This window comes from Etheostoma cragini, chromosome 21 (genome assembly GCF_013103735.1).
Source record: "Etheostoma cragini isolate CJK2018 chromosome 21, CSU_Ecrag_1.0, whole genome shotgun sequence".
In the NCBI taxonomy this organism is placed as follows: domain Eukaryota; kingdom Metazoa; phylum Chordata; class Actinopteri; order Perciformes; family Percidae; genus Etheostoma; species Etheostoma cragini.
Window position 1 is genome coordinate 15476969 of NC_048427.1, and position 27970 is coordinate 15504938.

Below are 27970 nucleotides of genomic sequence, written 5' to 3' on the forward strand. Positions count from 1 at the left end.
GTTGATGTGGCTCGGGAAAGGGAAGTTTGGGGTCCCCTGCTGGAGCTGCTGCCCCCGCGACCCGATACCGGATAAGCGAACGAAGATGGATGGATGGATGGACCTTCAGGACCCCGCTGTATCTGCAGAACTAACAACAGCATGGCAGATGTGACCAACCCGTCATCACAAGTCCTGTCTCTTACCCTCGGGGAGGCACTACAGAGCGCTCAAAGCTCGCACCTCCAGACTGAAGGAGAGTTTTTATCCAAGAGCCATCACTGCACTGAACAAAAGCAAGCATTTCCTCACCTTGGCGTCATGAACTCGATATGCAAAAATACAACCCGTGCAATGGTGTTTCCATGCTTTTAATATTCTTATCCATATATTTATTGTCTGGAATAACTGAACAAGTGAATGTAAGAATATTTTACTTTTATTTTCAGGTATGGCAGAGCATATTCCGTGGTACACAAGCTTGTGCAATGACAATGAAGTCTATTCTGTTCTATTGTATTCTAAGAAACACACGACTGACGCGTTTTCTTTGAATACAGAAAGATCTTGCAAGTGGCAAAAGTGATACGGAAAGTTTGAGATTTTTTTTATTTTTTATGATGATAATAAGAATGTTGCTTTATTAAGGGAAACTGGAACACATCATTATCCAAATATGATTAAATGTTCCATTGGTTTCTGCTTTTATGTCACAAGTCATTAAAGTACAAAGAATTGTTTACAAGGCTCCTCTGGTGCTCAGATGTGGTACTGGACTTCAGTTTGTCTAACATTTTTATGGTTACACTTTACTTGAAGTTTTCTAAATAAGAGTGACATGACACTGTCATGAACATTTTAGTATAACATTATAAATAAGTCATAAACGGTTATGACATAAGACTTTTTTAGTAAGTAAGTGTCATTCGGTTTTCTCATGAAGAGTTAAGTTTAGGGTTCATGTGTTATGACTGTGATGAAAGTGTCATGTGAGTGTCATTTGTTCATAACAGTGTCATATCACTTTTATGTAGAAAACTTCAAGTGAATTGATTAATGATTTTAAGTGATATTTTTTGTCTTTCTTGGAGGTAAATATTGCCCCCTTGTGGAAAATGTATAAAATGCTTGTTTGTCCAACGGTTTTCTGCTGATTGGAGCTATGTGCATTATGTGTGTCCGTGGAGCAGTTAGAGTTTCCTCAAAGAGTGAAACATAACACAAATACACACATATTCAGACATGGCTGAAACTGTGTTTATGTTTTATACAACACAACTCAATAACCAAATAAAAAGTCATTTTTAAAAGTCTTCAGACGGACGCCTATTATGAAAACCATGATGCTACATTTTTTAGGTTTCGTTACATGCGTAAAGCAGATCTAGGTTTGAGCAACAAAAGGCCGCCTGGTTGACCTTTCACCCAGTAGCCATGTTTGCGGGGTTCACATCATCTTGCAAATCACTGTGCCTGACATTTACCATTTCAAGTCTTCGGAAATCGTGGCCAAGGGATGTTCTGGTTGGCTGGGATGGCCCAAATTGATCATTTGAGTCTGTAGTTGAGAGTGAAAAAAGGTTACGTACGGGCACCTGCACTGTTTAATTCACACATCCTTCTTTCAATTAACAATATACAAGAAAGTGAAAAAAATGTATTATTGTTTATGTGATTAGACAGTATTTCTGTTTTTTGGATAGACAGAAAATATTAAATATCAGTACTATACTTATGGCCCCGTCTTACCTCTAAAGGTTTCTTCATGCTCCCATCTGTAAGGAAGAAGAGTTTGAAATATAATGATGATGTTAATCTACCAGACAAAGCACAGGGTCATATTTTATCCAACTTTCTTAATTACATGTGATTTAGATATTATCAATGTTAGGCAGAAACCATTGTAACTTTTTTTTCATACACAATGGTAAATAGTGACGGGGTGATTTCTTCTGAGAAAAACAGCTTAATAAAATGTTTTCAAATAAGCCTTTCAGAATACCTGAAAGGCAACGATTTAGGACATACAAAGTTTTCACCCAACGTTGACAATATAAGACAAACAAAAGTTGTTCAATAGTGCAGTTCACAAATTACTGTAATATGATCTCACTGTTCATCCCTTCACCTGTGTTGTAATCACGAACATGCTTCCAAATTATGTAGAGTTTGAAAATAATAAATCCAGCAGCAAGGAACAGGCCGATCCCACCACCGATCAAAACGTATTTAATTTCTGGAAACAAAAACAAGCAGCAGGCATCATCACAGGGCCAATAACAAACAAGATGCAACGCAATACAGTGACAGAACAGAACATCAGATTGAGTAATGCATGCTCATGTTCAGGCCTCCTGACATGCTAAACGTGTGTGTGTGTATGTGTGTGTGTGTGTGTGTGTGTGTGTATTTCCCAACTTGTTTACTTTGTAGATGATAAACTTCTCAGTCATGGTATCATGTTTCTTTCTGAAAATTGTATTGCATCACCAGTGTTTGCAATTGATTCTGGAACAACTAGTAATCACTGAGGGGGTAATACTCTCATGAGAAATTAAATTCTTGAAGAAAACACTGGCAATTAGTTTTACAAAAATGAATTATATTGAATGAATCATATTCACTTTGCAAACAAGACAGATTGGAAAAATGTTCAGATGTTGACCAGGATTTCCGGTAAATGAGCATGAAAAGCAAAGTTCAACATCAACCAAATGCCAGATTGTGACACCTAACTTATTTATAATTTTATAAGTTATACTGTTTATTGATCCCCAGTGGGGAAATCACAATTTACACTCTGTTTTTTGTTAGTAATCACTACACACAGGCCAGAAATACACACACATGCCCAGGACCTATTCAGGCACAAATGGAGAAATGTCAGAGTGAGTGGGGTGCCAGCTGGACCAGCGCCCTGAGCGGTCGGGGGGGTACGGTGCCTTGCTCAAGAGCACCCGGCAGTGCCCAGGAGGTGAAGTGGCATCTCTCCAGCTACCAATCCACACTCCTCTACTTTGGTCCTTACGGGGACTTGAACCAACCCAACTCCCTAAGGACTGAGCTACTGTCATCCCAACAGGCCTACAGACCACATTTCAACTATCAATGGGAGCCTTATCAACACAGGTATTATCTATTTGGTGCAGCCTATGGTATCATCTACCACAGTGGTCACTAAAGTTTTAGGTTTGTGACTCCTTTAAAAGAAAAGGTTAAAGGAGATCGACACCTCGTTAATCCCTCTACATAGAAATTCTTTTATTTTACTTTGTTATTGTTACACACAGGCACAAAATACATACATGCATTAAATTCTCTATTCTTGTTTTCCCAGTTGGTCTGGAACTCTTCTCAACCTACACCCCATGCATGAGTGCCCTGGTCTATGTTACGAGTAGTGATGTCCACATGTTACAGTCTTTTTTTGTCTTGTTTTCTTGTCTTAATGTTGTCAAAAAAAGCCTGATGATTTCTGCTCCAAACTGATTCCCCCAAAAGGACAATAAACAATGAATTGAACTAATGTTGATGACCATCCAAAATTCTGATAGCATGGAACCAGCATTGGGATTCTTTTTATTTATTTATTTTGTGGCAAAATGAGCTTATTAATGTGTATTGTATAATTCTTTTCTTAAACGAAAACAATGATGTATTAAGATAAATTCCCCCCCCTAACTGATTATTGGTGCCCCCTGTGCCACCCAACCTAAAAAGTCCTGTAATCGTCCCTGCTCATTGCACCAAAGGTTGGGAGCCATTGACCTACTCAACATCAATATTCCTTTGATTTTTCAGATACCAAGAGAACGTAAAACCCTGGCACATAAAACCAGCCCCACCTCAAGGGTTAGATAACACTAGGGTAAAGTAATGGCATCTTCTCTTGTCTTTTTGAAATATAACCAAACTGACTTTTTAAGGTTGTCAACTAAAAACTTTACATAAAAATGTAATAACAAAGAAAAACAAATACATTTACAGTGGACAAAGAAATACAAATAAATTTACAATGGCATTATTTAGGTGTTGTTGCTGAATGAATGTTTTAACAGATGCTACATGGACCATGTTGGCAGTCTAACAACACCGCCTATACTTAAGGACTCGTTGGATTGGAAATTAAATTGTTGAACAACAATTTACAGGTTATTTCCAATAAGTCTGAGATTGAAGACACAGCAGTTGTTTGTTCAGCGTAACCGGTTGACCCACCTAGTTTCTCTGCAGAATCTGCTCCATCTCCTCTCACACTAGTCAGCAGACACTCTGAAACACAATTATTTTCTGTGAATTATTTTCAGGTCACAGAAACAGACTGTTAAGACAGGAAGTAGGTAACACCACAGTGATGTTGACATCAGATAATCCTGAGCAGTTGCACAAAAGTGGTCTTGAAGTGAAGATTTAATGCACCTGCAGTATTCTGCAGTACTTTTCGAACATTGCTAGGGCAGAAGCATTGTGAATGCCATGCTCAAGGACCCCTTGGTAGTGGTCATTGTTACCATTTCACCATAATCCTAGAGGGGCTGGACAGGTTAACCACATGCATGCTCTTAAACCATTTATACCTTTATACCAGTGCACAGTTTTGCAAACACTTTTGATATCAAGTCTTTAAATGAGAATTGTGTGGACTCATTCAATTTCCATCTACTGCAATACATAAGGACAAGATTTGAGGATCTTCTAAAACACAAACTAATTAACTAATACACATACAGTTTACTAGCAGTTTACAGTTTACTTATTTTGGACTTTGTTTAACATGCAGCCCAGATTTCTTACACCTACACTGTATAACTACTACACGCACCCTCCCTATAGCACAGATGATTAAGTTGAATTGATGAGCAGATTTGAAAAGTTAAGTTTAATTTTGTCTAAAGCACTTATATTACAGTGTATAAACAAACGTGCCTATTTAGATTACTAGCAAAACTGTCCACTGAAGAGTGTAAATACTGTATGTGTCAGCTTATTGTAAGCAAGTTTGGGATTTAAGAGTTTGGATTTAAGGTTCTGAAAATCCACTTTGAAAAAGAAGAAATGCTTAATGGCTCAGTGACATGAGCTCTTTGTGATCATCATTGGACCTTGACAGTCATTCTTACATCTACCATACTGTTGCTGTGTCACACACAACTTTGCAGCTAGAGTGGGACATTGAGATTTAGACATGCAAGGCAAAACATGAGAGCAAACCAATTTCATGGCAAAATATCCTTGAGCCAGACAACTGCTGGAAACAACAGAAGAGTGGTACTGTGGGTGGTAAGGTATAACTGTAACTAGGAGTGGAGCAGGGTGTTGCTGAAACAGAGCATACATGCTCAGCTTATGGCTATCTTACATTTTATAACCCCCCAGCCCCATTCCTCTGGCAGCTCTTGGGCCAGGCCTGTTGTTACTAAATACAAAACTACAATAAGTGGAGGTTCAGCAGAAATCAAACAATCAAAAAACATAGAAAATAAATAACTGGGTAATTTTTCAGTTAGCATAGTGTAGTATGTGACTGGATTTTCTGGCAGGGGATCAGTACAACAACAGCTTTTGTACCTTGCTGATGGTCATAAACAGGAGTTCAAACTGTTGGCTGGTTGCAGGGTTTGAACCTTTGACTAGTCACGGGACAATCTATGCGTTATGTATCAGTCTATGGTAATTTCAGCTTAACGCGCCCTGAGTGTTGGGAGAGATAAAGTTTCCATTGACCAGAGTTTGACCTCTTAAATAATGTGTCACGTCCAGAGCGGAGCATAGCCAGTCTGGCAGCTCCGTAGCTTCTACTCACAGCCCAAATCAAGTTTTACATACTAGTTTTGCAGATTACTGCACATTATTTTACATTAGCATTGTTGTGTTGTAATGTGCAGCAACACAACACAGTGAATTTAGTCCAAGTACAGAAGCATTAATATAGAGAAAAAAGGGATTGCAGTTTTCATAAGGTTGTAATGCCTTCATGTTATGCCTTCAAGACTGATTTATTTCTACCCCAAAACAATCATTGAATACAATTTACACATTAGCTAACCTAAAAATGTATTGCAAGTGGCCTTTGTCTCTTCAGGGAATATAAAATAAATTTGAAGTAGTCTATATGAAAAAAGTTATTTTAACTTTCTTTTCTAATTAGCTACTTTGGTATTTGAAGCTTATAGGATTTAAATTTGTCCGTTTAGTTGTAGTTGTAAATCACTACCCTCCATCACACTCCAACATACAATGCAGCTTTCATAACCATAATTTTGGAAATTTTACAGCCAGTTAGCTTACAAACTTAACTTGCTAGCTAAAAGCTAATCGCTAACTTGAACTTGATACTTCAGATACTTTACTTTGCTAAAAGCTTTGTAATGTACTCTAGGCTATTGCTGCCTTGACATACAGAGGTCACTCTTTTTTTATTTACTTGTTATGTTCAAATCAATATACTACATTTATGAGCAATTTTTACAAATAAATATGTAATTAACAGGTAGGGTAAGCGCACCAAATTTTGATATCCAGTCAAAAGTTGAGGTGGCAGCTCCTGGCATCGACTTAGCTTGCTAGCTAAAGAGGAGTTTAGCTAGGTTTATTGTCCCCCTCACTATTTGTTTAAGCTAAGACGTTTTGTCAAATAACTGATCAAGATCTCTTTGTCTTCATCAATAAGCAGCAATTTAAAGACAACAGGTGGGGGAAGTTCAAGGAAATTTTTACTTTTACTGGCTTTAGCTGGGCTTTAGCTGGCTTTAGCTGGGTTTTACTGGGTTTTACTGGGTTTTACAGCTTTGTGTTAGCTGTCTAATTAGCTGTATGTGGCAGAGAGTGTAGTAAGATTAGCTACATAACTTAGTTACCAAAGTTTGTTTTTAACCCTTGTTTTGTAATTTCATATCCTGTTTTTACAGAAATGATACACGAGAATAGTTTTTATATGGTAAAACCGGCAACCTTGCTGATATCTAATAGTTATTGTCATCACCACAGCATTTGTAGCTAATACATCTGTATACTATAAGTTTGATAAATATTATTTACTATGCAAGTAAATTGTACTCACCAGTGATAAGGACAGCCCTGATGACAGCTGAAAAACATTCACCACACATCTGAAATGCTACCATCTTGTGTAGTGTTTCTGGGAAATTCACTGACTTCTTGTGCTAAGAGCCTTTTTTTTCATACATGTTTTTAATGATGAGCCATTTCCTGAGTTTGTGGGTTTCAAAGCTTTGCGATGAAAAGATTATGCGTCTGACTTTTGTTCAATGTTCTATAAGCTGCTGTATTGCAGGCCACCCCACATTTCTCGAGATGAGCTTCAGCATTACAGCACATTTGAATTCATGCTAGTTTGCATGCAATCTTTCATGTATTTTCAGCATGCACCTACTGATTGGCGAGCAATATTAAGTGTTGGCAGTGATAGTTGTTGATTAGATTCTTAGATGTAGGTTAATGATTGTTGTGGTTTTGGTAGAAAGATTTGTGGGTCAGATGTAACCCCGGCAGCCATAATGCAACTCAGATGCGTTACTGCCAATACAATATCAGGTCAAATATTAGGTCAAGGTCTTGGCTTACGCAAACTACACTGGTTCCAATTGATAGTGTTTTCTGGCAGTTAGTGTTCAAACACGTTTATTATCTCAACTTCTTCATACAATGATGTAACCGCATTTGCAGCGTGTTAATGCTCTCCTTTGATTGGTCAGCCGCCGGGTGTATCAGCCCTTGGTGGGTTATCAGTCATTGCAGTTCTGTCATTACTCCCCTCACACAAGCCAAATAACGACTATGTGATAAAATTATGTTATGTTGGAACTGGAGGCTGCAGTCTAGGCTTGTCTTTAGTATTTAAAATGAAATATATTATATATAATATGAAATCAGAAAGTACATTTCAATACACATTTACTACTTGTGGGGAAAAACCCTTTTCATCTAAAATGATTGCTTAATTTCTACAGTGACCTATTTGACACTTTTGTTTCACCATTCAGGAAACAATGATTAAATTGCAAAATTTCAGCCATATGACACACGGTTGTCTCAGAGTTGGGGTGCTGAATATACTGACCACTAATCAGGATGCATTAACATAAAGAGATTTTATTTTAATGAAGTTAAATGTGTGTTGTACGATTGTCTATCACCACATCTTCTTCTGAATATGATCTGCGTCAGCTGTCCTAAACCATAGCTGGGTTTACTAGCCTGTCAGTCGTGGAGGCCAGTATCCCCCCCTGTCTGTCTGTCTGATTGTCCTACCTCTCTGTGGGCATGAAGGAGCATGAGCCAAGCTGCTTTCTGGCTCCCTGTGGTTTTAAAGTCAAAGAAAACACACGTGGGTGTCAGTCCAAATGGCACAAACAAAGACTGAGTCCTGACCCTGGTGTACCTAAATTTATTCTTTGGTGTCTGTTGTCAATTTAGCCTGTCTGTCTTCTTTGAGCTTTTAAAGCAGTTCTCATCATGTGACAGTAAAAAACTACTGTTGTCTTTGCATGAAAGGTCAAATCTTTTATGAATGTGATGGGGTATAAAATATGTTCTATGTTGTTTATATCCATGCATTCATGCAGCCTAAACCTAATAAAAAGATCAAACAGATAAACAAAATGCTAGAAAAGACAATCCCTGTCTCTGCTGTCCACCTGTGTGCTCAGCTAAATATAGTGACAAGCTATATAGTGAAAGCCTCTCCTACTTTGGTATTGATCAGACCGGTTCTATCCCTAACATGCCTTATTAGGACATGCCTAATGTAATGTATAACAATGCCTTATTATAGGTAAGGAAAACCGCTGAGCGGGGAATAATATCCTGAGAAAAAATTGGATATTTGCTGAGATTATAGTCAAAAATGTTGTTCCTGATGCACAAAAGCTATCACCTCATCATGTTTCTTGAAAATTCCCAGTTAACGGCAACGTCTCTATAAAGTCTGCATGCTTATAATAATATGGTGATTTGGGCTTAAATCACCTATTTCCCTAATGCTATAAATCCGATTGCAAAGTATAATTGTATGAGGTTGTCAACTAGAAGCATTCTACACTTTTTCTCCTCATAAAATTGTGACTCCAACAATTTCAGATTTTTTATGTAGATTTATTTACATTTTAAAATTGCAAACTTGCTCTATTTACCATTTGCTAGCTTGCTGGCTAAGAACAAAAACACTTTCTCACATTGTTCACAAATAATTTAACTTTTTACAGACACTTTTCAAGTAAACAGTTTTACAGTTTATAATTGGTCATCCCTGAATTTTTTTTTCAGAATTTCACTTCAACCCCTAATATAGCATGGGTTAGCTATGTGGCAAGGACATGGGAATAATTGGCACATGCAGTGGGTTCAATTTGTTGTCTGGTTTGGAGGCAAAAAGTGAAAGGTGAGAAAATTGCTAGAAAAGGAAGGGGCAGGCCCATGTGGCCTTATTCTGGACAAGATGTGAGTCTAGACAGTTAAAGGGATATGCCCTCACATAGCCTACTGTATCTCTGCTTACAACATGAGACGCCTACCCTGCTCAACAAGTAAGTCAATCTCCACAAAACAATGCAAGGACTATTCCCCGTTGAAAATCAACACACTACATAATCTGCAAGGGAAATCATTATCTTCTTTAAAAAAAAGAAATAATAAAATGTAATTTTTATAAATGTTAATATTCATTGCAAGTCAAGGGGAATCTGATTTGAATTATCTTTTTAACCAGATTCATGCACTTTAACAAATACATTGTGCAAGTTAAAAATGTTTGTCAATTCAAAATAAACACTATTGCCGACTTTTTTATTAGGCAACGTCATTGCCTAATAAGTCCAGCTCTTTGCAGAAAATTCAATGTGTTACCACCTAAAGGTAGTCAACTCACAAGCAAGCTTAGCATTTGACTGTAGCTGAAGTGTGGATGTTGCAGTCGGCAGACAGGCAGGCCGTTTCCTTTTGAAATACAACATGACAGAAATAGACTGGCTTAAATACTTGCTGGGGCCATGGAGTTGTTGTTGTGTCCAATGAGGACTTAACAGTAATTATGTTAGTATGCTTTCAAAACTCATTTTGTGTCCAAGAGATGCAAAATATGATGGTGGTGCTATATACAGGAAGTGGGCAATGCATATTGTTCTCTCATGAAAACTAAGTTCGCCACACAGTATTTATTAATCAGTCCTCTTCATCCACATAGGGAATGCACAGGGTCAACCATAGCGTGACCTTATCCATTAACTTCCTCTGACTCATGAAGGGTAACAAGTCAACAAAATGCCCCCCAACCAACCACCGATTTTAGCTTAATATCCCAGCAACAACAGCTGCATTGGTCCTAAAACTAGACTACCCAGTCACACTTTCATATCCACAACACTGCTTTGTAAACAAAGCTTGATCAACAAGATTTAGCCCAGCCCCGTCTGAGTCATATCAGTCAGCAGACATACATCCGACCTCCATCTACCATTCTTCGCTTTAGGGACCGTCATGCTAATTTGAAGTTGTGTGATGCAATGGGCTATATCCAAAAGCTTGTTTCCCTGGGTGACAGAGGCAAAATGAGTAACAAGCTGATGTTGGTTGATGGCAAGTACATCTCACCCGTCTGTATTTTCTCTTCAAAGACTCAAAGTATAAGTATTGATGCCATCTTTTCAAAGGTGCCTAACCGTAAAGAGAGGGTCAATGAGAGAGCCTATCAGCCCTCACTGCTTAGTTACAAAAATAACCAATGACAGTGTCCATTTCATCCTGCTGCCCTGCCACTTGACACCCACTGGTTATTCCAATGTGAGCTAGCTAGCTGCGCTCTGTGTTGCGGCTCAGTTTGGCCACACCGACTTGTGCGTCTATTTTGGTATTTTCTGAGCTGGCTATCAGGACCCCGGCCACACCAGTGCAATTGGACATGGAGCTGAGGGCTTGACTCACTTTGGTGAGTTTGTTCTTTGTCTCCTTACTTTAAGAGAAAAGCTTTGTTTTCATATGAAAAGACAACAGCTAACTGGAATTTATTGTCAGCTGGGGATTCTGCACTGGAGTCTACACTGAGGATTATTGTTTGATACCACAGTCTAGATTGGGCTGTTACACTCAGCATGAAAGATCGATCACCAAGGTGAGGGAACAGTGTGATTGTAAGGATGTTTAGGACATGGAAATTACTGAGGGCCAGCAGGCAGAATATAAGCTATAATAACTTGGGCTTAACATTAATGTCTAACAAGACCTACAGCACAAGGGCCCCAGGATTTTATTGCTATAAAATCATTACACAAGCATAGTGTCATATCATATACACCAATATTTACATATCTTTAAGGAAAATAGAAAATTATGTTCCAATGGTTGCACCTATACAGTACAGTTAACTGGGGTACTTCATACCTTGGGTATAAATACACAAGCAGATGCTGGGAAAGTACCGTAGTTGCTAACTGATCTCTGGTTATGGGAGCTGGTAGACTGTTGGTGGCCAAAGTCTCCTGGAAAGCCAAAACATTCTCCAAGTCAGGCTAAAGATACAGTAAAGTCACTAGGTTCTGACAAAATGTACCTGGTTTGTCAGCATCAAACAGTAATAACTAGAATAATAATGATTTGTCTTATTGGCTGTTGTAAACCTCTCTCCAAATCCCCCTTAACTGTGAACATAAATGTATTGACGACTAACACTGCTTTCAAACTCTACACTTGAATGCAGTTAAATACAAAGGCCGCATTGAATCGCTGAATGTCTGAGTTTATATTTGTCTCAATCTCATCTGCTTATAAGGAGAGTCATGATTTTGCAGATAGTTGTAGAGTTGAGTTATGTGCCAGTGGCTATGCTCCCAGGTCAGGACATATAAATGGGTTAATGAGCTATTCTAAGACCTCACCCAGATAGCTAAAGTAAGCTACAGTAGAGCAGCTGCTGCAGAGGCACGCTGTGACTGATGTCATGATTTACGTGTATTTTCTGAGCTCTATGGTGTAAACCTGCAGGATATCAACATTGTTTGTAGCTTTGCAGAGGATTTGTCTATACAAAAAACTACTAAATGTTAAAAATATATGATTGCATTTGAAAAGGACCAATGTGAAGCGTCGGTCTTTGATTTGAAATGCACAGATGAACAATAAAAATGTTCATCCTATAAATGATTTAGTTCTCATAGCCACCAACAGTGTGCTTAGTGCTCACACCTTAAGGCACCACACAGTGCTAAAAATAGCCAAGCGCATGGCATGAATTGTTTGTCTGCTGCCTGCATAGTGAGAGGATGGCACATGTCTTGTACACAAAGATCATCGTTGCATTTACAGAGTTCAAAACCTTTTATAAAAATCATCAAAGAACCTTTTGGGAGTTTTTGAACTGCACAAATTCTTGAATGATAACTACTTACAATGTGTGAGTGAGCCTATTGGTTTAAAACCACAACATTTGAACACTGACACTGACTTCACTGTCTTGTTTTAAGGAAGTGACCACATCACACCACTTTCTCAACCTGGGCTGGACGAAAACCAACGAAGCTGCAGTGTTCCAAGAGCTGTAGAGGAAGCAAGACAGGTGATGCACGAGACAGAAAGATAGTTGTTGACATCATGACCTGTGTGGAAAAGCGACACATGAACCATCGGGTGGGGAGCATGCTCCACCATCGCTTCCCCAACGGCTTCACTGACATGTTGATGGACGAGACTGATCGTGAGGTCAGCACTCTCACCGATCGGGCCTTCCGAAGTCTCTGCGTTGGTGATGATGCGGTCTTCAATGACGAGTTCTTGAATGGATACTCACCTTTCAACTGCCACAAACCTTTGGTGGGGGAGCCTCTTAAAAAGACTCATCATAAGGAATCTAAAAAGCATGGCAAAAACAAAACAGACAAAAACTTTGCCCAGCAACAACACAAGAATATATCCCACATATCGTCTTTCCTCAAGGCATTAAGTGCCACAGAGGAAAGCTGTGAGGAAATGTTCATTAAAAATGGAGGTATGCCAGACACTAACGTGGAATCATGGGATAAGTCTGCACTTCGCAGCATCCAAAGAGAGCTGTCGGATTTCTCCTCGGATTATCACACCAATCTCACAGACGGACATCACAAGAACCATCACAGGCATCGCACTGTTGACGGTTTCTTAAACAAAACAGGCAAAAATGTTGCCCTTCCCTCTGAAAAATTCTCAAAGAGCCAAAATGGGAAATCCACTGTCAAACTAAGGAAACTTAACATTAAAAACTTTTTCCTCCACAGTGAGTTCAGTCCTTTCCAATCATGGAGAGATTTTAAACCGTTCCCCTTTGGTCAAGAGGAAACTTCTATTCTTCCCATAGGTAATATCCCTAAATGGTATGATTTGCCTTTTTACAAGGAGCTGACAGAGGCACACAGAAAAGAGACTCAGCATACAGAGGAGGCGCAGTCATGCCAGAAAGCAGCCCCTCCTCTTACTGCTCCTAAACCCATCCCTCCTCCTCCTCCCCCAAAGGTTCTGCCAAAGCCTATAGCCACTACTGCTGATAAAAGGTGCTCATCAGATGGTGGAGATGGAAGTGCTGCCCCCTGGAGGCGCAACAGATCCAGGGCAAGAAGTGTGATTCCAGTCAATCAGCCTGGGAGACCACCTCAGAACAGTTCAAAAACTTTGGATGAAAGTCTTTGGTTGCTGAAAGAGGAAGCTAGATGTGTGGAGGTGAAAGCCATTGAGGAAGTCAACTCTTTGGCGTCCACTCCATTCAGCATCTGCCAGCTAATGACTCCCATCATTCCCTCCAGACAACCAACAGAAACATCAGAAATCCTCCAAACTATCCTCTCGCCCACGGCCCTCGACCTCCCACAAAGACCACACTCTGAAGCCAAAATGACCCCTGAACCTCCAGTCAAGCGGGACAGCTACAAATCCCTCGCCTCAAGCATCCTCTTCAACCTCAAAGACAACAGGAAAAGAGTGAAAAGCCGTTACAGCCCTCCGAAATTCAAAACATTAGAAGTGCCTGAGGGTGGCACCCGATCTCCACAATCAGATAATTTGAAATATCCACAAGCTGGCTCTGAGGGTCATGAATCTGGCTTAAGCACTCCTGCTATTTTAAAAGATGGACATGTAGTTTGCAGTCCTGTTTTGGAATCTAACAGCACCCCAACTATTGATCTTACCAAGCATACTGATAGACCTCTTTCAGGTGATTATTTGTTATCAAATCTCTTGCAAACCAAAAGAGACGCTGCAGGTAGTCTTGGTGAGGAGAATCCCATCTCCCCCTTCACACCCTTAAAAAAGACCAAGAGTCCCAAAGCTAAAAAGCTAAACTACCCATCTCTGAATTTGTACAAAAAGGCCAGCCCTGATGACAGTGATATGAAATATCTTGTAGTCCCTCCAACTGAGGCAAATGAATTTTCACCACACACGCTAAATAAAGACCTTTCACCAAAAGCACTGCCTGCAAACAACGGGTTTTCAACAAGCAAATTAAATGTCGACAAAGATCGTTTGCCCATAATTTCCCACTACGCACTTGAGAAAGAGTGGTTGTCATCAAATGTATCAGTAGGGAAAAGAGCATCAAATGTACCAGACAAAACCAAACAACCTGTGAAAGACATTAATGAAAAAGACTTTGGCTCCAAGGAAAAAGATACTTGTGGCCAACCCATGAGTACCATGGATGTGATCAGAGCAGCAAGGGAAGCAATTAGTGCAGCCAAAAATAAAGCTTTATCTGCAACTCAGTCAGATAGCATCAATAAGCCAATTTCAGACACAGAAGAACTAAGGGAGAAAGAAATATTTAAGAAGGGTGCCTATTCAAAAGATTTATATCAAAGCAGAAATGAAGCAACACTGGTAGAGAAAATAGGGAATGTCAAGAAAGAGCCCCCACCAGTTCCAAAGAGAAATTTTGCAAAATCTGATGTTCAACTCTCTTTTGACAAAAACCAAAACCCTAATGATGACAAGCTCACTAATGGGGATTCAGAGGAAGCAAAACTAAATATATCACCAATCGAAAATGAATCTGCCCAGAAACAGGCTAAACTCAAATATTTATTCTCAGCCAGACAGAATAATTACATAAAACATCAGAGATATACAGTAATGGATGATGAACAAGGAGTGGAGTTTCAGGAAGGCGATCTGAATGTGAACACAGGAATGGATGTGGATAAGGAGATTATGCCACTCAGAGAAATGAGAGAGAGTGGGCATATAATTATTGATTTGCAAGTTTTGAAAGAGCTGGAGAGAGCAAGGCTTGGCGATCGTGTTCTGGAGAACACAAAGAACAAATTAGGTGTTCTTAACATAGATGAGGAGGCAAAGGCTAAGAATGATTTGATCTCAAGGGAGCTAAGGAACATTAAGAAGGGCATGTCAATGAGAGGCAACACAACGGCTAAGAAAGAACTATTTGCACAGAAAGAGAAGGACCAGAGCAAGCAGGAGACTTTCACAAAGATAGATGCCAACGTCATAGTAAATAAAGCACTTATAAATGATAATTATGATAGAGCCAAAATGGCACTGGAAGAGATCATCTCAGACAGGCAGAAGAGAAAGAATAACTTCACAGAGCAGGACGCAATTCCAATATTTGATGAGAACACTGATGAAAGTTATGAAACAGGGGTAGAGCAACGTAAAGTGAAAGATTCTATGACAGAGGCCAAGGAGAAACAAAATGGCAGCACTCCTTCACTAAAAGAGAAAGAATTAAAAGAGAGGTTAAGTAATCTTAGAGACCACAATCACATGAGACAGATCCTGTCACAAACTGAACCTCGACTTGATGAGACTCCCAGATCAGGTGGAAGGTTAGCGTTACCTGGCATGGGCAAAATTGATGACCCCAATTTTGAATCAGATGAGGTGAATTTAAGAAACATAGTGAGACAGATTTCTGAAGAGAGCGGAGAGAATCAGATGAACCAAAATGATGGCAAAAAGGTAGAGGTTCCTTCTGTCCCTCCTAGGAGCAAAAAGGGAGGAAGTAGAAAAGATGGAAGTGTTTCTAAGGATACAGGAAATGCAGTAGAAGACGATATCTTTATCAAAGATGTTAAATGTGAAAATGATGAGGTACGCTTAAAAGACATTAGGAGTACAGGCTCAGGAAAACAACAAGTGTATAGTGACCTGTCCACCAGTCCTGTGAAAGAGAGATGGGATGTGGTAAATAGCGCAAATTCAAAATATATTACAGGAACTGATGGAGTTGTATGTGATTCTATTTTACCTTCAACATACCCACAATCTGAAAATAGATTGTGTTTATCACCAGAGTTTAAAAGGAATGAAAACAAGGTTATTAACTTGCAAGCAGATATGAGCACCATAAGGGAAACCATATTTAACAAAAGCAATGTCAGGGCAAAGGAAACACCCAAGGTAAAGCGGAAGGCTCCTTTAAGACCAGATCATTTAAACACACCAGATGATAATGTAACTAAAAAATGTATGGCAGAAGAACCTAACAAAATCAATAGAGTTATTGAAGAAATACATGTGGATACAGAGGCTCTTGGTGAAACACACAGGGATATACTATCACCCTTACTATTGGTAAATGGTAAAAGTGTAAATCAGAGCCCACCTGACCAGGCCAGCTTGTCCTCAAAATCCTCCTACTTCTCTGTGGAGAGTACACTGAACAGAAATACTGAGACCGGGTCAAATGTTTACCACTCTCTGGAGAACTTGATTGGAGAGGAGGAGGAGGTTGATGAGGTGCCGCGGAATAGTTCACGAAACACAAAACAGGACTCGGACAGGACGGAAGTTGAATATTATTCTTTAAGTGAACATGAAAATGAGCCAAAGGTTAAGCGACAGATAAAATTTCCTCAAAAAGAGACAAAAGAACCATACAAGGACAGTAAAGAAAGGGATAACACCAACTCAGATCAAAGCGTGACTTGTGATGAAAATAATTCAACACCAATGTCACCTTCCAACACTTTCTCACTTAGTTTGGGGATCCCTGCCTTATTTAAAGTCAAAGACATCACTTCAAGTACTAAATTGATAAAGACTATACAACCATGGTCACCAAGAGAGAGTCTGAGCGGTTCAGGGAGGGTAGAGGAGTTAAATCAAGTACAGGGAAATCCAGAGCTCCTTCCAACCAATGAACCTGCCACTAGAGGTAGCACACCTATCCCAGATGAAATCTTCAAGCCTAAAGTGATTTCATCAAAGAGTTCACCTCCTCTGCTGTTGTCTCCTTTGAATCTACAAAGTGAAAACCCAAAGAAACCACAAGCTGGAGGATTCCTCACTGTCCCTCAGGAGGAAGATAGATTGTCTGTGGTGAGTCCCTCATCTGAAGGTGTGGAGAGTTTAACAGCCAGCACAGCCGACACCGCTGAAGAGATGGGAAAGACTGCTGAAGTGTCAAAGGTTCCCAGTGAACGGTCTGGGTCCACCTGCAGTGGTAATGAAAGCCAAACAGGGCTTCCTAAACCACCGGTTGTCTTACCCAAATCTGAAAAGGCTGTTCTCAAAGCCATAAAGCTGGCAAATAGAAGGATGAAGAAGGAAGAGGCCCAGAAGTCATCCCAAAGGTTGTCTCAAAGTGGCAGCAAACATAGGGTGGATAAACACAAGAGCGATAAACCTGAGCTTAAAAGCAGTGGCAGTCAAAGTAGCAAAAGCAGTGAGAGAAATCACAGGGAAAAGACGGAAGATGGTCGTCATCACAATGATAGTCACCATGACAAAACCAGTGATGACCAGAGTGGGCAAATACCCCATCAAAGAAGAGTCCATAGAGGGGAAAACCACACTCACGACAGAACACACAAGACTCTGAGACAGAGCCATGATTCTGTGGTAAGCATTACCGAGAACAATGAAGCACTACCCAGTGTTGCAACAGAAAGGCAAGGCCGCAGAAGTAACAGACACATTCGTGAAAAGCCAGAGCAAAGACCCTACAGTAGTGATAGAGTCATTTGTAATGTACCTGTGTACAAAGCTCAGCTCAGCAAGAGACCCACGACGGACAGGTCAATTAACCGATCACAAAGCATTGATAGGTACTCCGGAGATCAAGTGGAGTGCAGGCCCAGGGTCGATAAGTCAGTAAACGAGAAGTTTGATCCAAGGACCCAGCGCATTGAAAAATCCATTGTGGACGGCCTCCAGCAGAGAGGCAGAGCCAGAGAAAAGGCAAGCACAAACCTAATCAGAAGGAGTCACAGTATTGATTCGTACCCTAACCCTAACCCTAACCCTAACCCTCACCCTTCATCCCTCTCCCGACAGTCAAGCCACACCAGCCAGCTTTCTTGCCAGTCTAGCATTGAGCACACCATCGTTACGCAATCCTTTCCTATGACCCAACGTAAGCTCCTCCAGGATCCAGACTCTGGGCAGTACTTCTTTGTAGACATGCCTGTACAAGTTAAGACGAAAACCTTTTTTGATCCTGAAACAGGAAGCTATGTGCAGCTGCCAGTTCAGCCACCAGAGGGTGCTGTTCCTCAGGCCTCCCCCTTGGAAGTTTTGACCCAACCTCTGGTTGTTTACCACAGCTTTGTACCCGTGCCTCTCTCTCCCATGGCTCAGAAGACTCCTATCCAAGCCCCTCTTATGGAGCCAAGATTGAGGCAAATGCACTGTAAGGATGGACATCCGTATTTAGAGCCTGTCTATGGTCAACACGACCACATGTTAGGGGAGTTTCTAGGTACTGAGGAGGTGGACTGTCCAAGCTGATGGGCTAGGAGGATGGAAAGGAAATAAAATTGACTTATTTTGAACAGTGTGAAAACAATTCAGGGTGGTTTTCACTTCAATGTTGAGCGTTTGATCTTTTTATTGCTTTACTTGCCTTAACTCACATGGGACAAAGAAGCTCCCAGGGCTTTGCAAAGCTATTCTTTAAATGGTTTGGTGAGGAGAAAGGAGGTCGAATTGATTTGTGAATCAATGATAGTCGAATGCTTTTGTTTGAATGTGGGTTAAATGATATGTGTAAGATAATGTGTAATTTTTGAGAAAGAAAAGGGACATGGGCAATACATGTACATAATGTATGTAAGTGTAAACAGAGTGGGTAAGCTTGATTGTAAATGTGGACTATTAGTTGTAAATGCTGAGTTTGTTGAATACAAAAAGTGGTATTGGGTTCTCCACTGCTTTTCAGTTATTGTGTTTCTTTTCCATTTTTATTACCTGCAAAGTTTGATGCGTTGACATTTCTTCTTTCACCAGACAGTTTGCAATCACTTAAGTTATCATTAGAGATACTTGAAAACAAATGGAAAAATTGTCTTTATTTGAACGCTACTGATTTTAACTGATCATGTCCACACAAAAACAACATATCGTGCATGCTCAAGTTTAAATTACGGTTACAATTATTGATTGTGTTTGATCCACATAATTTTCACTTTTAATGCCTAAAGGCTTGAACTGCTATTGTGGCCATTAATGTTTTTTAATATGCCGAGAACATGAAGGAGAATTGGTTTTGTAAGTTTGTTGAGTTGGCATTTCTCTAAACTAGAATAAAGCAGGGCTGTATTGTGTCTGTGATCCATTCCAATAAAAGAAATTGTTGTTACAGACTTTTATTGTATGGGTGTCATTCATTTAAGTTCCTCTAAAGCATATTACTTTTTAATATAAGTTGTAACTTTTATGATAAATTACTTCAATTTAATTTGATTACAAATTAAAGTGACATTAGTTTTTCATAATGCTCTAAGCAAGCAATGAAACACATGTTCACAAATGTGTATTACAATATGGTAATTAACTCCTTGATTGAAAGTGGCCTTCAGTTAGTATTGATTCCACTGGCTACTTTGGACAAAAGCGGTAATGTTTTTTAACAAACCTGTTGTATTAACCACCATAGTTTACGGAGTTAGCGTCACTGCGAATACCTGGTTGTATACCCTCCTGTTTTTACCTCCTTATGAGTTTCTCCTACTGTCAGCAGTTGATTTTAAATTTTAATATGAATATTTTGCTCTGACAGAATAAATAAAATAATAACTTACAGATTCATCGCTGCATTTCAAGTGTTGCTTATGGTAATTTAGCCGACTTTGGATATATTGTGAGCCACACCGGGTAACATTATCACTGTCGCTGTGTCACAAGCCAAAGCATTAAGAGATTGTTGTAGCAACCAACATGATAATAACCTAGATTTATAAAATTGGAAGATTAACACAAGTACATGGAGACAAGTGAAAAGAAAATAGTAGGCCAACATGAACATGGACTGATAAGAAATTAAAAAAAGGCGTTAAATGGAAGGGGGACTTAATTTACGGCTACTGACGTACAAGCACATCGCACATTGTAAAATTATTTTATGAAGGAAATAGACATATTACATTCCTGAGGGCTAGTGCTTTTTGTCATCTATTATTAATGTAGTCTTAGTCTTGTGCCAAATGCTCTCATATTTAGGCATTCACGTATCTTTTTTGTTAGTCAAGTTTTAGTCAACTAAAAGTCTCGTCATTTTAGTTTAGTTTTAGTCCAAAGAAAACTCAATATAACTTTAGTTATAGTCAAAAAAAATTGTCTTTAAAAAAAACAAAAAAAAAAAAACATGGTTATCATTTCTGATAAACATTTCAGTCAACCAGTTAACCCAATTCGAGGCGGATTGGGAATCATTTACATTCCCGTTATTGTCTTCATCTGATGAAAGTGACAGAGTGTGACACACACTTAGCTTTAAGATGTTCTTTGTCTAATTTTCTTATTTTCTGTGATAGCCCTGGCCCAGAATTAGCTATTACTAAGGCAGGTAACTTCAAAAATAACAATAACCCTCATGTTGTCCTTGGGTCAAATTGACTGATGTCAATTTTCTTTTTAACTACCCCATTGTGATTACCCAAAATAACAGGATTGATTCCACACAACACTCTTTGGCAAGTTATATCTCTACTTTCATTCATTTTGAGGTGTCTTATTCAATTTTATAGTGCTTGGAGAAAAAATTAAGTGGTTTTGAAATAGCATTGAGTTAAAGTTGACATATTCCAGTCTGTGATTATCCATCAACATCCATTCCTTTAATTGTAGTTTCAATAATAATTTCTGCTTTTCTAACTCAAACATTAGATATAATTTCCAATAAATTAGGTTTATTGACTATAAATTCACCAAAAGCTGTAAAAATAAAAGTTAATAAGTGTAGTGTTGATAACGTCAAAAAAGACAAACATTGAAAAAAGTGTTGAAAAAGGGGAAAACAAATAGTAAAAAGTTTAAAACATTGTTTAAAAGTCTCATGATGATTTTCAATTTGATGGAAAAACAACACAAGGGTTAAAATACAATTAGGCCTACATAAAGCAATCTCCTGCTACCTTTATCTGGTTCTTTAATTGGCGTGGCTTTAGATTTTGTGTATTTTGTCAATTTTTTCGCAAAATATAAACATGATCTGAACTAGTTACAGGCTCTGTTATTGTAATTCTAGTGCAGAATTACACTGACGGAGTAGGTTTCTAGTCTTCCACCAGACGTTTATCTCGCCATCTGCTGGTGTACTGATAGAAGTGAATGGGAAAGTTAACAACATTAGTTGTGTTGCTTTCATTTACCAACCCGCCCAACTACATGAATAAGAACAAAGTTAAAAGTTACTGCAGATTCTGTCTGGATGACGCTTAACATTTCCTCACTTACTATTTTGAATTAAAGGGGTCCCAAAGGGCCCACAACTTATTTACCATGCAACTGCTTATTCTACTATGATATCGACATACTGTTTCTAAACTTACCAAAAACCAAGTACCGACCTCATAGTAAGTGAAAAACATAATCTGAAAGAAGTAGTAGGACATAAAGTCAGACAAAATTGCCTATTTGTAAAACCCACAGACAGACATAAAGGGTGAACAGAAGCATTGATTTATGAAAAAAAAAAAAGGATAATGACAAAATATAGAGAGACGTTTCAGCCAGACAGCAACACAGGACTGGACAGGTGATTGTGTTAGTGAGTCACAGGTGGGTCAATTACTGAGATGCAGGAAATTTGTATGACTGGGAGAGAGAAGTGTGGTCTTGTTCCGGAACCCAATGCTGCGTTCCAGACACAGTTTTTATCCCGTAAGTTTCAACTTCCAGGCAAAGTCATGACAAACCCCTCTAGCTAGGGTTAGCTAGCTTCTACCTAACATTGACGTTAGCTAGCGCAAGATGAAACATAGCGATTTCCAATCTGCAACATATGTTGGGCTTCATTTAATTAACATAACCTGTAGTAGTACACAATCGTATGTGTATTGTTTTGATAACAATGTGCTGAATTACTTTACATTGCCTATTCATGTCTATTTCTCACCGTTAATCACCGTTGTCTGTACAGAATCAACAACATCATTGTTGTCAACGCCATTGTTGTTTATATGCGTGTGTGTGTGAGACGTTAAAAAACTGTAACTGGGAGTAAAACAATCTGGTACGAGTTCCTGGGTTGTAAGAAACGGGTTTGACTGTTGTTCCAGTGTACTTTCACGAGTAGAAGGTTGTGAAAACATGGGTTACGGGTTGCCTGGAACGCAGCATTAGTTCTGATATCTCCATAAAGGATCAATGATTGATAGCTGAGGAATAGCTGAGCTGAGGATAGTTGTTTTAGTTCTCAAAATAATACAATATTTAAACATAAACACAAAAATACAGAGTTTTAATCAAGTCAAGCCAACCATCATCTCCCTATCCCTTATTGTCCCAGTGTTTAAGAGTGCAGGAGATGAACAGGCAGTCAGTGACAGCCGCAGCTTAATGCCACCATGTCGTCGTACTGCTTCAAAACTACGTTCTCCTCATCGTCAAAGTATAACAAGCTGATGGACTGGAGTCTGTCAGGAACGCAGCACGGGGCTCCAACTTCATCACTGGAGAGCTTGAGCGCTTGCATGATGGAGCGCACCGTGGCGTGGTTGGTCGCTCTGAGGCTTTCCCCTAGGGGGAACGGGCAGGAGCCTTTGCAGTGGTAGGCGTTGTACCCGCGGGGAGAGATGATCCATCCGGACCAGCCGATCTCCTCAAAGTCGACAAAGAGGGGAACCCGCTGGCATGACTGGGAGCGGCCGTGGGGGAGGAAGCCTGGAGACGCACGTCGTCTCCTGTTGCGGTGATCGTGGAGCTCGGGTGCTGCGGCACCATATTGGGTTTGTCCTGCGGGAAGAGACATGGGGTCATATTAGGTTAGAATAGCAACATATAGTAGAGTGACCAAACGTCCACTTTTTACGTACTGTCCGAGGCATCCGTTTTTTTTTCCACTGTTTTTTATGGGACCATTAAGCATGTAATTAAACTGACTGATGCTTTGCACACAATACTACAGTACTTTGTTGCATGATGTAATTCCCGAGAGAATGCCTTGTGGATGGCTCCGCAACGAGCACATACAGGGAGCAGATCAGAAAGGGAGCACATACAGGGAGCAGATCAGATAGCGGAGCACATACAGGGAGCAGCTTGGACAGGTAGCACATACAAAGAGCAGATCAGACAAGGAGCACATACAGGAAGCAGATCAGACAGGGAGCACATACAGGAAGCAGATCAGACAGGGAGCACATACAGGGAGCAGATCAGACAGGGAGCACATACAGGGAGCAGATCAGACAACGGAGCACATACAGGGAGCAGATCAGACGGGGAGCACATACAGGAAGCAGATCAGACACGGAGCACATGCAGGGAGCAGATCAGACAGGGAGCACATATCAAATCAGACAAAACGTAAATTCAGCTTTACAGTTGAAAAAAAAAACTTTCCACATGCCGTCCCGCTCGGGACAAGTGGGAGGCGGAGTAGACCGTATGCATAGCTAGCACATATGTTTCAGTGTCTAATAAAGCAGCTGGAGATCTCAATGCTCACATGGACACCGTCAAATCTTATCTTACTACATTGAAAAGGTTTTTAGAGATATTTGGTTGAAGCTGGATTTTGAAGCTGACACAGAATAGGTCATATTTAGAACATTACTTAAAATGTATTTATTTATTTGAAAAGAGCGATTATTTGTTACAGGTTGTTACATATTATATTTTAATACATGAGTCATTTTTATACCACTGAGGCATAATAAAGCATGTTCTGTAACCTCTGAGAATCCTGTTTGAATTTGTATTTTGTGGCCAGGCTGAGTGTCCCGTTTTTTGGAAATCAAAACATGGTTACCCTAACATACTGTATAGGCTAGTAAAAGTAAATCATTTTTGAAAATAAGTATTCTTAAATAAGAATCCCTTTACTGTTAGTTTCCCTATTTAGAGACTGTCCTCCCACCAAAAATGCTCCCATTTGTGGTTTGTTCAAGCAGCGGTTAAGACCTACATGTATACTAACTGCACCCTAGTGACCGTAGTAGTTACAACGGGAGCAAAGCAGGAAGTAAGGTGACAAAAAAACAGGAATTTCACCCCGGAGAGCGGGGCTCAACTTCTGTCTGATTTGAACCCAAACTGCAATCTTTTTCAAAACTTAACTCAATAAACTGTGGTCGTTTCACAATGTTAAAGATGTGTTTGAAAACTGCAACCCTTATGTTCTAAACCTAGACTGATGTTCTCTGGTTTAGATATGAGGGCACACTATGATGTAGCACACATTACATTGTAATGTAGCATGAGCTAAAGGTTGAAAGCCACAGATGTTTAGTTACTGTGGCTGTGTATTGAGTTCCTTTACAGCAGCAGACTCAAGTACAATGACTCAGAATAACATTTGTGTTGTTGCTGCTCTAGATAACTGACTAAGTTGGGCATAGACAGTTAAAGAAATGGACCAACAGATCTCGTTGTTCTGGACGGAGACCAGTGAAGGGTATTAGAAGCACTTTTCCAGTGATGGCTGAGCGTTACCGCGCAGCCTCCAACTGAGCTTGAAGACGTAGATGTCACGTGAGCAACCTGTCTGAAAGTTGTAAGTCTTCTGGTAGCTGTGCCAACAGAAATCTCAATCCTTCCCAATCAGCAGAGACGGAGAGCATAGGTACAGTACATTTTAGGAGATAACATAGGCACATGCTAATTACTGCTAACTAACATGCTAAACAGCTAATGGAAGTCCAAACTGTCTGCGAGCGTCTCCTGTACTAAATTGGGATTCCTCTACTGTGTGTAAGTCTTCGTGGTTATGAAACATTGTTAGCTTCTTTTTACAAAACGTCTGCTACGGAGCCATAACGTATAACGTTTCACTCTGTGTAACCATCACCTTACCCAAGTAGGACTGGTTTGAGGCTCCTGTCCTCCCGTCATCTGAGAATATGACCAGGTAGGCGTTGGTGTCTGTCAGCTCCTCATGCCGCTTAGATGACGACACCACTGACTCCATCCAGTGTCCAGAAGGAAATGTGGTCACCACAAGGATGCCGTTATTCTCCTGGCTGTTGCGGATCCACTTTGACACCTGACATTCAGAACAAGAATGAACCGGTGTAACACATTAGTTGAAAAAGACTTTAGAAACTTCTCATTATAAACATCTAGTTAGTGTGAAAAACAATGTATCACTCCAACTAAACACACATCTAAGCACATGTTGCAAAAAGTCATGGGAATTACAAGAAAAAACTGTAACTGATATTGATTAAAAAAAGAGTTTTAAAATAAGACAAAAAAAAAACATCTTACAAAAATACAACAAATTAAAAAAGAAATAGGGATGGCGTTACCGTTTGAGTAACATTAAAGACTTCCCATCCCTGTGTGTAAAGAGGCACCAGTCTGGAGGTGATGAGGTTTCCTCGCCATGGCTTCACTCGGCTGTCCAGCACCTCATACAGATCCACCTGGATAGTCCCAACACAAAGCTGTTAGTCCACGAAACGGTGAACAAGGCCATTTTTACATCAAAACTTCCAAACTCAGTTAGAGGCTTATATCTACTAAATGTCCGCAGACATCAAAGCAAGATGAATGCAGGGTTCTCACTAATATATAAACTTAGGCACAGCACCCAACCTGTTTTGGGCCGCACCTGTGCCGAATAAATGTAAAATCAATGTGAGCATCAAAAATAACAAACTTTTCTCAGATCTAATAATTGAAGTTGGTCCCCAAGTGGACTTCTTTTGCAAGTTTAGTATTCTGAGTGTTATTTATTTATTATCTCTTCTAGCGTTTCCAAAGTTTTAAACACAGATATGATAATAATAATGGTCCAAAATGATGTGTACACTGTAACACATTTAACATAAGATTTACAGTAATTTACTGGTAACAATTTGCCAGCAAGTTACTGTGAATTATATTTACAGTAAAGGTAAAGTACTTCCATTTACAGTATTTTTTGAAAAAATAGTGTAGTTTACTATTTACAGTACCATAGTGGCTATATTGTGATTTATTTTTACAGTAATGCTTTGACTACTGGGATTTTGTCATGTTGACAAGGTTGTAATGTAAACTTTACAGGATTCTACTGTAAAAATCATTTACAGTACTGTTACTGTGAAATCTAAAGTAAATAACTGTAGATTTCATAGCCATTATTTACAGGGTAATTGCATATTTTGTTTTAGAGAAAAAAGTCATATTTTCTTGAGGAAGGACCCTAAATCCCCCACCAAATACATGCAGCTAAGTCTTCCATGTAAATACACTGGTCTGTTTTTATTTGTTAGTGTTAGATTATTCAGCAAAATAATTCTCAGATTATTAATACCATTCGTCATAAACTCTCTTTTTTTTACCTCGCCTTACTCGAAAATAAATTACCTACATGAGAACAGATTAAATAATGTCAACCAAAAACGAATTTTACCTTATAAAAATGAGGCCCATTTGACTTTCCAAGGTAAAACTTCTGTTTCTTTCTAAACCAACGGAACTCCGCTTTGATCATTTTCTCCTCTCGACCAAAAGAAGTCAAGTTAAAGAAATGAAGCCTCTCTCCAGTGTGACCTGTAGGTGGAAAAATATTGAACACAATTGTAGTTAACCATTAAAAATAATCCAACGTTAAAGTCAGGTAACAAAGTATTTCAAATAAAATGTTTAACTGGGACACAAACCGTGCGTAATCGTGCGTAACTGCACGTTTGGATTACAAAGACGCACTCTAAACCATAACAGTTAATGCTACTTTTTAGCTTAGAATGTTAGATCTCCAAAATCCATTCTCCAAAACAATCGTATTCGGTGCGTAAATGCCAGTTTTACTCACCTTTATCCTCGAAACTCCGCACAATGTTCCCTTCCAGAATCTCCTTCTGTCTTTTCAGGGACCCGTCGGCCACTGCCACCGCGTTAAAAAGATCCAACATAAACTGAGGCGCCTTCTTGTGGGGACCTGGAGGTAAATCCTTGAGATGGAGCAACGGGTCCAGTTTTTTGGTAGCAGTGTTGGTCGCATCCAAAGCGTCCCGTCGTCCTACCCTCCTGTCCTGCGGGATAACGAGCAGCGTGACGCACCTTAGCTGCAGAGCGAAGGCGAGGGCGAGACAGAGGCGCAGCGCTCCGGGCGGCATTTTTAGTGCGAGTGGACTGAGCTCTACACCTGTAGGACGGCGGGTGATAAGAGTGACTCCCTGCCTTTGATGACAGGCTGTCCCCCCCTGTATTCAGCTAACACTGGCGGATGATTGGACCGTGATTGATGATGGCGGGGAAAAAATACAGACAAAGGAAAGGTGAAAATGACCCGAGAGTCAGCTATAAAGATAAAGCATTAATGACAAACGACTAAGTCCTCTTAATGTGTATAGCCTATGTCGAGGTTACAGTACGCCAAGGGCCATTTGTCTTACGAACTTTTATCAGACATGTTTGCAAAGATTTGGGACGGGTTTCTAAGCCATGAATGCAGGCTGTTAACGGATCATTTTACAAAACTGATTAAGGAGCAATCACAGGATTCACCATGGCAACTTCTAGTCTATAACATAGTGTCAAAATAATGTTTGAACTCATAAAAACCTAAATGAAATACGTTATTATGAAAATAGAAAATAGACCAATAAAGACTCGTATA

The 27970-nt window shown here is 39.6% G+C and overlaps 2 protein-coding genes across 3 annotated transcripts; one reads left to right on the forward strand and one right to left on the reverse strand.

Annotated features, from left to right (window-relative positions):
* The first annotated feature begins 10790 nt into the window (after positions 1 to 10790).
* Positions 10791 to 19544, forward strand: LOC117936746. Of its 2 annotated transcripts, XM_034860105.1 has the most exons (3): positions 10791 to 10921; positions 11008 to 11104; positions 12453 to 19544. In XM_034860105.1, exon 3 carries the CDS (start codon positions 12580 to 12582, stop codon positions 18706 to 18708), a length of 6129 nt encoding a protein of 2042 aa, XP_034715996.1. In that variant the 5' UTR covers positions 10791 to 10921; positions 11008 to 11104; positions 12453 to 12579; the 3' UTR covers positions 18709 to 19544. The 2 variants fall into 2 exon arrangements, with proteins under 2 accessions (XP_034715996.1, XP_034715997.1); XM_034860106.1 differs by lacking the exon at positions 11008 to 11104 and having other exon boundaries at positions 10794 to 10921.
* Positions 19545 to 22611: 3067 nt separating this feature from the next.
* Positions 22612 to 27504, reverse strand: LOC117936760 (bone morphogenetic protein 2-like). Its single transcript, XM_034860134.1, has 5 exons — positions 27164 to 27504; positions 26762 to 26901; positions 25671 to 25787; positions 25216 to 25405; positions 22612 to 23154 (listed from the first exon to the last, which is right to left on the reverse strand). Exons 1-5 carry the CDS (start codon positions 27465 to 27467, stop codon positions 22739 to 22741), a joined length of 1167 nt encoding a protein of 388 aa, XP_034716025.1. The 5' UTR covers positions 27468 to 27504; the 3' UTR covers positions 22612 to 22738.
* Between the last annotated feature and the right edge of the window lie 466 nt (positions 27505 to 27970).